This window comes from Syngnathoides biaculeatus, chromosome 8, assembly GCF_019802595.1.
Source record: "Syngnathoides biaculeatus isolate LvHL_M chromosome 8, ASM1980259v1, whole genome shotgun sequence".
NCBI classification, from domain to species: Eukaryota; Metazoa; Chordata; class Actinopteri; order Syngnathiformes; family Syngnathidae; genus Syngnathoides; species Syngnathoides biaculeatus.
The window spans coordinates 23,723,536-23,736,908 of NC_084647.1; the positions used below are offsets into that span (position 1 = coordinate 23,723,536).

Consider the following 13,373-nt stretch of genomic DNA (forward strand, 5'->3'; position numbering starts at 1 on the left):
TGGCCGCATTCATATTTCCTTCGATTGCAACCAGTCGTCATGTCCCTGCAGCTGAAAATCTACCCAGATCATGATGCCGCTACCATACTTCACTGCTGGGACGGTATTGGACAGGTGATGAGCAGTGCCTTGTTTTCTCCACATATACCGCTTACAATTAAGGCCAAAAGTTTTTTCTTGGTCTCATCAGAGCAAAGAATTTAATTTTTTAGCATTTTAAAATCTTTTTTTTTTTTTTTAAAGAAAACTCCATACAGGCTTTCACTTGTGAAAGGCTTCTGTCAGATCCCTCTGCCACAATGCCCTGACAAGTGAAGGGCTACTGTGAAGGTTGGGCATCTAGAACTTTCCTCTGTTTCCCGGCTGCAACTCTGGAGCTCAGCCAAAATGATCTTTGGGTTCTTCTTTACCTCTGTTTTCCCCCGATTGCTCAGTTTGGCTGGATGTCCAGCTCTAGGGAGAGTCATACCAAATCTCTTCCGTTTAAGGATTATGGAGGCCACTGTGCTCTTGGGTATCTGAAGTGCAGCCGAAATTCTTTTGTGACCTTGGTCAGATATGTGGCTTCCCAGAATTCTGTCTCTGAGCTCTTCAGGCAGTTTCTATAACCTCATGATTCTCATTTGTTCTGACATGCAATGTGAGCTTTGAGGTCTTATATATACAGGTGTGTAGTTTTGCTAATCAACTCCAATCAGTATAATCAAAAACAGCTGGACTCAAATGAAGGTATACAACCATCTCAAGGATGATCAGAAGAAATGGACATCACCTGAGTTCAATATGTCACAGCGAAGGGTCTGAATACTTACGACTGCGTGGCATTTAATTTTTTTCTTCAATAAATATGCAAAAACTTCAACAGTACTTTTTTCCCGTCAATATGGGGTGCTGTGTGTACATTAATGAGGAATTTTTTTTTTTTTTAGCAAATAGCTGCAATATAAACAGGAGTGGAAGATTTAAGGGGGCCTGAATACTTTTCAGAACCACTGTATATGTACCATAATTTCCGGCCTATAAGCTGCGACGTTTTTCCACACGCTTTCAACCCTGCAGTTTATGCGGTGATGCGGCTAATTTGTGCATTTTTTCTATCGGCCATAAGGGGGCACTCGAGCGGAAAAGGAGAGACCGGTGGAATATATGGGCCGAGGAAGTGACTTTAACGGTCTGGCCCTGTTAGCACTGCGCTAAAGTGTTACTACCGTGTCTTTACCGGTATGTTTTTTTTTTTTCCCCACCGGCCCTGTTGGCGCGGCGCTAGCGTTAAAATCTCTCTGTGCCATCTTTCTTTGTAAATATCTCGTTCTCATTTTTCAATGTGGGTTTCAATGTGGGCACTCGCGGCTTTTATACGGCTGCGGCATATGTATGTACATAAATGGTATTTCCTTTACAAATGTACTGGGTGAGGCTTATAACCAGGTACGTTGTGTAGGTCAGGAATTATGGTATAACATGCACTACAGTAATGACTGACGCATTTTACATGAGAAACAGTGGTACATTATGTACACAAAAGTATAAATGCCATGTTCCTTGAAGTCATCAGAATGATTCTATACCAACACTAGCTATCAGGAAAGAAGAGGTTAGACTTAGAGTTGGAATAACTTCTCATTGCAGGTAAGTACAAACTGGACTTGGAAGTACAACACAAATAGGATATCACTTGAATGCTTACATGCACATTTCAAACATTATGGTTTACCTCCTTTTTTTATGTTTAAAAATGGCTTTGAAGTTGAGGAGCAGTATTTTGGTTTGGCGGTGCATCATTTGTGCACTGATGTCTATATACAGAGGCTTATGTTACTCTTAAAGTGGAGTAACGTTATATTCCAGCTTCTTGTGACGGAAATTGATGAAAAAGTGTGGCAGTGTGAATACAGGATGAATACAAGACTGAGTGAAGTGCTCACTTGTAGATGTAGCACTGAAGGGAAGTGGCGACAACGAGGTGCCCAAAAGCCAGTGAAGCTTTGATGACTCGATCTCTGAACTCCAAAATATCCACAGCATCATTCATCACATTCCTCACCTGTGGAAAAAAAATATAGAGATTGACATGAAAGATTGGCAAAGTGTACATAAAATGTTTTATTTCTATACACAGGAAGCAGTATATCATATATCCAAGCATACGTAGGGTAACTGTGGTCAGAGAAAGACATTTTTACCAGTTTGGAACGTGTGCGCGCACATACTGGTGTGCTGCCATAGATAAATACTTCCCTTGCAACTCCCTCTGTGAATGAATGGACTTTTTCCAGCACCAGGTGAAAGGTGGGGTTATTTTTACAGCTTTACAAATCTTCCTCCTCTCCCCGCCTCCAGCAAGACAAATTTACAAGCAACACAACCAAGAATTAAAAAAACAACAACATTCGACCGCAAGGTGGTAAATTTAGCTGGCTGATTCAAAAACCACTGGCAGATGTGCACCTTTAAAGCGGCCTGTGAGGAGGAAAAGCAGAGTAGGGAAACAGGAAAAAAAAATCCCTGTGAGGCTGAAAATAAGTAGCCGATGACCCACGTTTGTTTGGTTTACATAAAATGCACTCACTAAAGATGCCTGATCCTGTTTTTTTCTAGGCGTGTATTCCTTTCTATAGACATTTGGGCACGTTAAAAGCATGTCAATGCTATTTTGTGGTCAGCTTGACTTTAAACAGTACAAAATAGTGAACCAAAGGGAGGCAGCAAGACAGGGTAGCCATTGTCATTGCAAGGCTGCCTGGCACACGAGCAGGGTCCAACTATAATATGCGGCTAAGACTACCCAGCCTTTTTTTTTGCCGACATATGCAAGTGAAATGTATGCTCAACATTAAGTATTCATGCAGGCTCTAATGATGCGCCATGAAAAACTTTCAAAAATGTTTTTATTCAAGATGATAACGCCCAATTTTACAAGACTCAGTTCCTATTTTAAACTGGTTTACACAGTGGCATAAGAATATGTTTTTCACAAAGCACAAGAAGGCACAGTTTTTCATTTTATTGTTTATAGGGAGTGACAGTGTGCTGGTACATTTGTCTATGTGGATTTGGTTCCCATTTGAGGGCCCATTTCATTTGTCTGGCGAAGACTGTGATCTGATGGCGGCGCACCGCACACACATTACATTCATACATACATTACATATTTATTTAGAGAAAAAAAGTCTATACTGCTGTGGCCAAAAGTTTTGAGAATCTTCCTTTTCTTTCGGCTTGTCCCGTTAGGGGTCACCACACCGTGTCATCTTTTTTACATCCAAGCCTATCCTGAGCATCTTCTTCTCTAACACCCACTGTCCTCATGTCCTCCCTCACAACATCCATCAACCTTTTCTTTGGTCTTCCTCTCGCTCTTTTGCCTGGCAGCTCCATCCTCAGCACACATCTACCAATATACTCACTCTCTCGCCTCTGCTCTCTCTATCCTTGTCGCCAAAAGATCCAACTTTGGTTGTGACAAATATAAGTTTTCCCAAAATCTACTGCCTCATTTTTATGATGGCAATTTGAATGTACTCCAGAATGTTATGAAAAGTGATCCGATGATTTGAAATTAAATGCAAAGTCCCTATATGCCATGAAAATGAACTTCATTCACCATGCATGCACACACACACACACACACACACACACACACACACACACACACACACACAACACACACACACACACACACTGCAATTCAACCCTGACACAGAAGGACCAGCTGACATCACGTCAATGATTCTCTCATTAACACAGGTGAGTGTGTTGATGAGGACAAGACTCGAGATCACTTTGACATGCTGATTTGTTAAAATAATAGCTTTAAAAAGAGGGTTTTGCTTGAAATCATTGTTCTTCCTGTTAACCATGGTTACCAGCAAGGAGACACATGCAGTTATCATTGCAATGCACAAGAAGGGCTTTTACAAGCAAAGATATTGCTGCTCGTAAGATTGCACCTAAATCAGGCATTTATTGGATCATGAAGAACTTCAAGGAGAGTGGTTCAATTGCTGAGAAGAAGGCTTCAGGACACCCAAGAAAGTCCAGCAAGCTACAGGACCATTTCCTAAAGTTCATTCAGCTGCGGGATTGGGTCACCACCAGTGTGGAGCTTGCTAAAGAATGACAGCAAGTAAGTGGGAGTGCATCTGCACGGATAGTAAGGCGAAAATATTTGGAGGAGGATGGCCTGGTGTAAAGAAGGGCAGCAAAAAAAGCCACTTCTCTCCAAGAAAAACATCAGCGTGACTGATATTCTGAAAAAGGAACAAGGATTGGAGTGCTGAGGACTGGGGTAAAGCAATTTTCTCTGAAGAATCCCCCATTTGATTGTTTGGGGCATCTGGAAAAAGGCTTTTCCAGGGAAGACAAGGTGAGTGCTACCATCCGTCCTGTGTCATGGCAACAGCAAAGCATCTTGAGACCATTCATGTGTGCTGTTTCCTTTCAGCCAAGTGACTGGGCTCACTCACAATTTTGCCTAAAAACACAGCCATGAATAAAGAATGGTACCAAAACTTCCTCCAAGAACAGCTTCTCCCAACCATTTATGAACAGTTTAGTAATGAACAACTCCTTTTCCAGCATGATAAAGCTCTTTGCAATAAGACAAAAATAGTAATTACGTGTCTGAAAGAGAAAAACGTTCATATTTTGGGTCCACGGTCAAGAAACTCCCCAGACCTTAATCTCATTGAGGGTGGACAAACAAAACCTGAAAAATTATAACAAACTCCAGGCACTGATTATGCAAGAATGGGCTGCCATCAGTGAAGATGTGGCCCCGAAGTTAATTGACAGCATGCTAGGACAAATTGCAGAGGTCTTGAAAAAGAAGTCTCAGCACTGCAAATATTTACTCTTTGCATCAATTTCATTAGTCATTAAAACTCTTTGACACCTATGAAATTCTTGTAATTACAGTATACTTCAGTACATCATAGTAACACCACCCATAACTAGGATGTCATCTCATGATCAACGCTGATCAACGGAGGTCTATGATGATCATAGTAACATTTAACAAAAATATCTATAATCAGGGAAGCAGCAAACTTTGTGAAAACCAATACTTGTGTCATTCTCAAAACCTTTGGCCACGACTCTATAGTAGACTTTACACTGATCTTATTGGCTTGATCGCTATCAGCCAATGATTTGCATTTTATCCTGATTGGTTTTTATGTCACAATTTGCAGATCTGATCACTCGCAAAAGATATTTACTCTGCTTCATACAGTATATTTAAATATACTGTGGACAGTACATTGAAATCCAAAAGATGGTTTAGTTATAGCTTTGCTGCACCTCTTTACACGTATTGAAAAAGTATTCGCCCCCTCCCTGATTTCTGTTTTTTTTTTTTTTTTTTTTTTTTGCATATTGATCACACACAAAGGTCTCAAATCATCAAACTTTCTTTTTCTTTCAAAAGTTCTTAAGGTAGTCATGAACACTGGCTTTAACTGAAGCCAGCGAGGCCTGCATGTCTTTCAATGTTGTTCAAGGTTCTATTGTGACCTGGATGCACTCTTGTGAGTAATTTTAGTTGGTTGTCTACTCCTGGGAAGGTTTGCCACTGTTCCCCAGTTTTCTCTGTTTGTGCATAATGGCTCTGACAGTGGTTCGTTGGACCCGAAGGCCTTGGAAATGGATTTCAATCTTTTTTTTCTTCTTGAATTTCTTTGGATCATGGAATGATGCATTGGTTCTTGAGACTACTTAAAGTTCTCTGAGAGATTCTATTTAAGAGGGTTTTTTTTTCTTCTTCAACAAGTATGGTGGTAATCAGGTTTGGGTGTGTTTTGTGAACTTGAACTCACCTTTCCCAAATTTGTGGTTAGTCACAGTGACTTTGTGATTTAACAAGAGAGTGTCGTGGGGGGAATTACTTTTTCACAGACAGTAAGAAAGGTTTGTATGCTTTTCTGCCTTAATAAATTGAATTTTCATTTGAAAAGTGCATTTTCACTTCGTCTTTGACAATAGTTGAAGGAGTCCCCCCCCCCCACCCTTTTCTCTCAAAAGTTCCTGAATCCTAGTTCACCTATTGTCTGTTTGCCTGGCTTTTCCCAGCCATGACGCACATGCACATCAATGGTTATCCGTGGCTTTCTATGTCACACATGCACAACCAACAATTGTGGAAAAAACAGTTTTTGTTTGTCTTATGGCATTTTCATTTGAAGGAATAGTCTCTCCATAAGAAAATCAAAAATCATAAAATCATTCTCTGTGATGGAAGGAAGGCATCTGTTAGCATACAAATGGACAGACAAAAACTCTACACTCTTGACTTTTGTTCAACCTTGGCAGAGGTTTGTGCTCACTAATGTATGACAAGGAAGAAGCTTCAATAAATCTGTTGTGTTGAATTTCATTAGTTTGGGCAGCCACACCAAATGAAGTGCCTGCAGAGTATAAGCATGTTCCTCTACCTGCATGGTTTTCCTCTTGGTAAGGGTGATCATAAAGTTGTTCCACTCCCAGTGTTGCTCCACCACATTTGCAAAGATGACATGGCCATTCCCGCAGGCCCCAGCCACCTGGGTGCCATCAGCAGACCAGGCCAGGCTGAACACGCTGCCAGTGTTTGGTTTCTCCAAAGCGTAGGACCACTGCACGAAGAGGAGGAATATCATCATTAACAATGATGGCCACAAATGTGATTTCTTTTCTGAGTGCTTTGTAGCAAACAGACGTTTATGGAGGAGGTGAGAGGCATATGAGTGAGAGCAGATAGCCGTGCACAGAATGTAAACTCTGCTGGAAAGAAGTCACAGCCAGTCAATCAGTGAGCCGAGATGAACTGTGAGACATGGAAGGAGCGCTCGGCCCTGCCAGGTCCAGCACTTGCGCTCGTAAACATGTGCTCTGCTTTACTCATTCATCACACGTGCAAGGGGCAGGGAGAAAGGCAGAAACAGAGCTCTGACAAGTACAACCTTGTTTTTTTTAATAGGAAATAATTTAGTGGTAAAGCCTGAGGAGTAGCTCAGTATAGGTGTCACATCAAAAATATTATCCTTTAAATAGCCCCACAAATTAGACTTGTTTTCCCTGAGACACAGCTTTGATCAATCGATTGATAAAAACAAAACAAAAATGTTTATACTGACAAGCAAAAAGCATGAGCAAGAGGCTATGTATCGATCTGGATTTGATGTTTTGTTGATGTTTTGCCCAAAACGCAAATAAAAGTTGTGTATCAGACAAAAACCAAAACATAATTTGGAGATGTATCATACACTTTTTTTGGATTGCAACCATATGAAAAAAAAAAAAAAAAAAAAGACAAACCGATTTCCACACAACTATGTGGATGGTTGGTGTATGACCAACGGAGCCATCCCACTTTGGTGAGTAATCTCAAACAACACTATTACCAACCACAAAGTGGGCTGCTAACAAATGGGTGAACATTTTTTTTTTTTTTTTTTTTTTTAATCCTAGTGGTTGAATCAGTTATATCTAGGTGGAAGTCAGTGTTCTCTGGGTCGTAATGGGAACGGGAACAGTGTAACGTATCCAGTGCTCATGCCCAACTAAGGCAGTCAAAAAGAGCCACAGCAGAATGAAACTGTGTACAAAGTGTGTCAAATATGTTCCAAGAATGGTGAAACAATTACAAGTTTTAATTTATCCAAGAAGATCAACCAGCAAGCCCACAAAGAGTGGATCAGTGTTTGCTTTGTTCAGCACACAAGGAAAGACGAGAAGTTGTTGCAGCACAAATCATGGCAGTGTTTCCATGACATCGCAACTTCTCACACTGCCCTGAGCATCCGACAGTTCCTGGCCAAGAAAAACATAACCGTGGTGGCGCAACCTCACCCATCTTGGCTCAGTATGAATTTTTTTTCCTGCACTCTTTCCAAAGTTCAAGGGGGTCAACAAAGAGACCCATTTTTAAAATGTGAATGACATCAAGACGGTGCTGCACATGATGAATATAGAATCCTTCCACGACTGCGGGAATTTGTGCATCGTTCCCTCTATGATGCACAGACACACAATTGCGCACTGCTGATGTGGTCTTTGTGCACATGACATAAGTGCATCCCTTTAAGAGTAGAGGGGGGTGGTGTAAGGTAGAAGTAGGCGGGCAAGTGAGTATGGCCGAGAAGCAGCTCCTTGTTAGAGAGTTGGTGTGTGCAGCTGAAGTGTTCAGTAAAAAGCTACTAAAATCCAGTGGTGACTCCTTTCCCCAATGCCCTTTACCTAGGGCATTATAATACAACTATTCACTTTGTGCCATTTTGCAATGTGATTCGATGAGTGAGGAGTTACTGGCTGCTTACATCCAATGGCACAATTCATATAAGTACTTGACAATGACAGCATCCTCATGGGCCACCTACCACCGGTGTTAGCAAAGTGGTCTGGGCAATGTAGAGCGAAGACAAGTTAGACACACTGTTTATGTTTATACCCAGAAAAACAGACGGGGTTATCATTGTGAATAAAAAAAAAAAAAAATAATGAAATAAAGTTGGAAGCGGGCTTTCAAATTCATAGTTGGCTTGGTTCGGTTAGCAATGTAGTTTTTTGTGTAGTTATAAGAACATAAGTTTATTGACATGTTCATTGTAAGTTTGCAAAAACATTCATTCACTTTCCAAGCCGCTTATCCTCACAAGGGTTGCAGGAGTGCTGGAGCCTATCCCTGCTATCAAAGGGGAGGTGGCGGGGTACACCCTGAACTGGTTGCTAGCCAATGCCGGCCACATAGAACCAGACAACACCCATACGCACAGTCACACCTATGGGCTATTTAGTACCCCTAACTGATGCAAGTTTTTGGGATGTGGGAAGAAACCAGAGTGCCCAGAGAAAACCCACGCAGGCGGGAAGAACATGCAAACTCCACACAGTCCTGGCCGTGATTTGAACCCGGTGCTCAGAACTGTGAGGCCAACGCAAGTGTTCTGATGGGAATGTAAACGTAAGATTATCGGTAATCTGATTCTTTCAATAAGACATGTAACATCTATGGATGACAGACGTCTGATGGTGATCACAGTGGCTAAAGGAACCGCTCAGGGTTTTTGTGTTTGCTGAGGCGCATAAAAAAATGAGAGGAAAAGTAGATAGTGTGGTAGCGAACGTTGGGACTGCACTTCAAGGGGATTACTTCAAAGAATAAAATTTAATTTGAATTTGAAATACTGTACATCTTTGTGGCTCAGTGTCTATGACTAAAACCTAGCCTGGTGAGTGAAGTGGCCATCAGCGACTGAAATACATCTTTTGTTACATATTGTACTTTTCCAGCATATCCTACTTTGTGTCACGACTGCATCCAATAGTTGTATTAATTAGTGTTCATGTGAATGCCAAACGTGTTTAGGAAGTGTATTCAAAAGACAGTTTCGTTGGGGAGGACACAAAATTGGGGTACTCTGCACGGTATTTCTTTACAAACGACCAATACTAATGGCTACTATGTGCACAAGTGTGTTCAGTCATTTTTGCAGGACTTTAAATTCTGTGTACCTGTTACAATGACAATAAAGGCATTCTTATTGTTTTTCAAATGTAAATGTGGTAAGAGGTTTTTTTTTTTTTTTTACAAGGTGGTTGTTGTGTTAACATACCAGTACACTGTGTATGCTTTCTGTGATCATCCACATGTGCACACATACAAATACAAGGCACATAATGGGCTTGCATCAAACTTGAAAATTCATAGCTTTCTTTGTGCTATTAAACATTTTTGGGCTCTTTGTCTGGCCTATGACCAATGAGAGCTGGACTAGGGTTTCCTTAACTATTGAACAAGAAAACACCTTAAAACCTTTAACTGCTTGATGGGAGAAAAGTGCTACTGGTAGCCTAAATGTACCCCTTTTCCTGCAACTAGTGGAGGGATAAGTGCTATTCAGCGGACCAAGAGTTGTGGCACGCTTGGACAAAAGAATCTCACTTTGTGCCCCTCCTGATACACACACAGCTGCAGGATGTAAACCTTGGCCTTATTTCCTCTGCGTTTCTTTTTGTCAGGGCTAAAAGGTAATAGTCGGCCCGGTACAGGTTAGTTGCTTTGATCTTACCCAGTCCGCCTTTCTCCAAAACACAATATTTCTCAGCAAGTAGTTAATGACATATTGGGGCTAAAAATAGTTGCTGCAAAAATAAGAACAGCACGGCAATATGAACAAGAGACAGTTTGTAAACTTCAATGAAATAGTGTTGTAATTGTGTTCTCCATTTTCCCATTGCCTTCAACACCTGGCCTCCTCACTCATCACACCAGGAACAATTTTCCTTATTCATATTTTTTTAAAATTCACATGAGTAGAGTTGTACTCGGGGAGGCGTTTAAGTTCAGGCCGGTTTCAGCAATAATGAGGGACGTCATTTATTCTGCAGCTAACGTCTTGAGATGGTCCACTCTGTGTTAAAGCACCCAAGGGGGAAAGGGGGAAGGGATGTCTTGATGGATGTGGCTGAACGCATACAAGAGATTGTAATGTAGCAGGACATGTGATACCTGCCAAAAAAGAGCACTGCTGGATTCATGCTTACCTAATGCTTTTAACACATTGAGCAGTTCTACTTGTCCAAGAGTCAGCCAACAAACCAACGTGTGTGTGAAACAGAGTGGTTGTCTTCTGTGTACAATGTTTTTTGTGCATACATGTGTCTGTAGGCCAAAAAATACGTTTGGAACACTGGAGTTTTAAGATTAAGTATATGTCAGAAAATACGACAACACACACTCACAATAAAAGTCTGAGGTGCGCATGCACACAAAGAAAGGGAGATGCAAGGTCACAATTTCAGTGACTGTAAAGTCACTATTAAGAGTGAAGCTGCATGTGTGTATTATAAAGTGATGCTTTTCAATAATGCCTGGATTTGTGACGAAAAATATTTCAAGAATAAAATACAATCCTCAACAGAACGCAGACCACTGCCAAAGCTGAATGATCCTACATGTATCCATCTGATTATATAATTGATACGCAAGATCATGTGTTGTTGTTTCATAGTTACACTATTATCATATGTGTGCAGTTGGATGCTGTCACACTTAACCTGTTCATTCTGTCAGACAATAGATTTATCAAGCAATATACAGTTCCCTTGCCAGCTAAATTATATTACTGAGTGAAGGTCCAACTTAATAAATTCATTTGCCAAAAATGTCTAACCTGTTAGCAAGTTCCCATATTTTGCTGTTTGCATGTAGACTGTCTACTTGCATAATATTTGAAGAAAAAAAAAGTGTGAAAGTTTGACCAATATGCTATTCTAAAAACAGTATCTACTGAATACAATATTTATTGGGTTCTAAGGAAAACTGAAGGGGGAGTGGGGGTGTAAAATGAGTGTCAAAGATTTAGGAGTATGTTTGACACCTTGGGTTTCATGGACATTTGTGGTGAATTTATTTAATAGGAATTGGCATATAAAGGTTCCAGGGCATTTTTTTTAATTAAATGACCTGAATGACCACCCATCACATCACGCAGGAAGGAGATGGGCTCTGTGTACCAAAGATGAACATGTTTTGGTCCAAAATGGGAAAAATCAACCCTAGAACTAAAGCTAAAGACCTTGTGAAGATGCTGGATAACGCTGGTAAGAAAGCGTCATTATCCACAGTGAGATGAGTGTATGATTACATGTAAAATACACCTCTATTTACGAAAAATTCACATTATGCAACGACTTCCAGAACAGATTTATTTTGTAAGTTAGAGGTACTACTGTGTATGTGTGTGTTTGTACACACATACACACAGCAAGAGCGAGCGATTACCTCATATTGGAAAAACAACTAGTTTAATTGTTAACATCCCTATCCCTTCTATGTGGCTACTGCAATCATGGAGTAACAAAAAATAAGAGGGAAAATATTAACAATGAAATGAAATGGTGGGAATGCGCACAAATAGAAGTACGGAAAGAAGGGAACAAGCCGACATGCAGAAGCAGTGTATGACGGATCAGTGTGATGTTGGGTGTGGGACTCCTCTAGCTTGTCACTGAACCCCTCATCCGTCTATAATGGGCAGCTTTGTGGCCAGAGAGAAGGTGACAGACATGACGTGTAGCCGAGCCGCAGGGAGAAAGCGGGGGTGGGGAATCCCTCAAATTCACAATGAGCTCATAGACTTAGACAACATATATAAAACTGTGTATGTAGACAAACACACTCAAGTGTTTGTGTCGCGGCAGAAGACGAGGTATGGTAATCCTACACCTGAGACGATTGCTCTAAAGCTCAAAGCAAAAAAACACCCACGTATATATCCTGTGTGTGTTGACACGTGCGTGTTAATGTGACTCAGACACACACACACACGTTAGTTGCACGTAGGTGAGAAACCCTGGAGTGCTGAGCTGCAGAAATGATCCTCTGGGATGCAGAAGTATTTCTGACAAAATGTCCCGATGCTATTCGAGCATCTACCCTCATTCACCCTACTTGACTGGAATCACTCACCCCACCAGGGTGTCATTTCTACCAACCAGCTTTATTTGTACTGTTTTTTTAAACTAGAAATGGACAAAACTGTTTTTCTATTGCTTTACAACCTACCAACGCTAACTACTGGCTTGACAAGAGCGTGAACAGTTATGATTTTGACATCTGTACTTGAAACCTTGGGGTTCTGATAGATACCGACCAGCCTTTCAACAGTAATGTCAAATCAATCACAAACACTGCCATTCACCAGCTGAAGAAATGATCTAGAGTGAAGGCTTGTATGTGTCAAGCAGACCATGAAAAGCTCAGCGATGTTTTTATCTCAAGTAGACTAGACTATTGTAATGGTCTTCTGAATGGACTCCTTAAAAAGAGCTTTAAACAGCTGCAGCTCATTCAGAATGCTGCAGCTTTGTAGGTCAGAGCATATAACTTAAATTGTAACATCTTTACACTTGCTTTAACCAGCTTTAAAATAGATTTTAGAACTCTGTTTCTGGTCTATAAATCACTAAATGGTTTGGTACTGAATATGTGAAAGAGATTCTAATGGAATACAAATCCAGTAGGGCTCTCAGATTGACAGACTCAGGTCAAATCGTGGAGTGCAGAGTCCAAAGCAAAGATGGTGATGCAGCACTTAGCAATTATGCTGCACAGAAATGGAATAAGTTGCCAACAGAGGTGAAGTTAGCCCCAAGTGTGAATGTTTTTAAATCCAGGTTGAGAAAACTTGTTTTTTAAGAATATTTCCACTTTTTAATATTTCTTCCACTGTATGTTATTTTTAATTGTACTTTTACATTCTTTTTTTAATTCTTTTAATTATTGTACTTTTTATTTTTCTCTTTGTATTCAAATGCTTCCAATCCTGTTGAGTATATTGTGTATGAAATGCGCTATAAATTCATTTGCTTTGCTTTTCAACAACAGAAAAATT

General features: G+C 40.6%; 1 protein-coding gene across 1 annotated transcript in view; it reads right to left on the reverse strand.

The window, feature by feature from the left end:
* ift80 (intraflagellar transport 80 homolog (Chlamydomonas)) overlaps window positions 1-13,373 on the reverse strand; it is a 63,233-nt gene that overhangs the window by 16,768 nt on the left and 33,092 nt on the right. The window contains exons 9-10 of the mRNA XM_061827268.1: window positions 6,432-6,611; window positions 1,926-2,044 (exon numbers count right to left, since the gene is read on the reverse strand). Coding sequence (XP_061683252.1) covers window positions 1,926-2,044; window positions 6,432-6,611 — 299 coding nt within the window. The remainder of the gene's footprint in view (window positions 1-1,925; window positions 2,045-6,431; window positions 6,612-13,373) is intronic.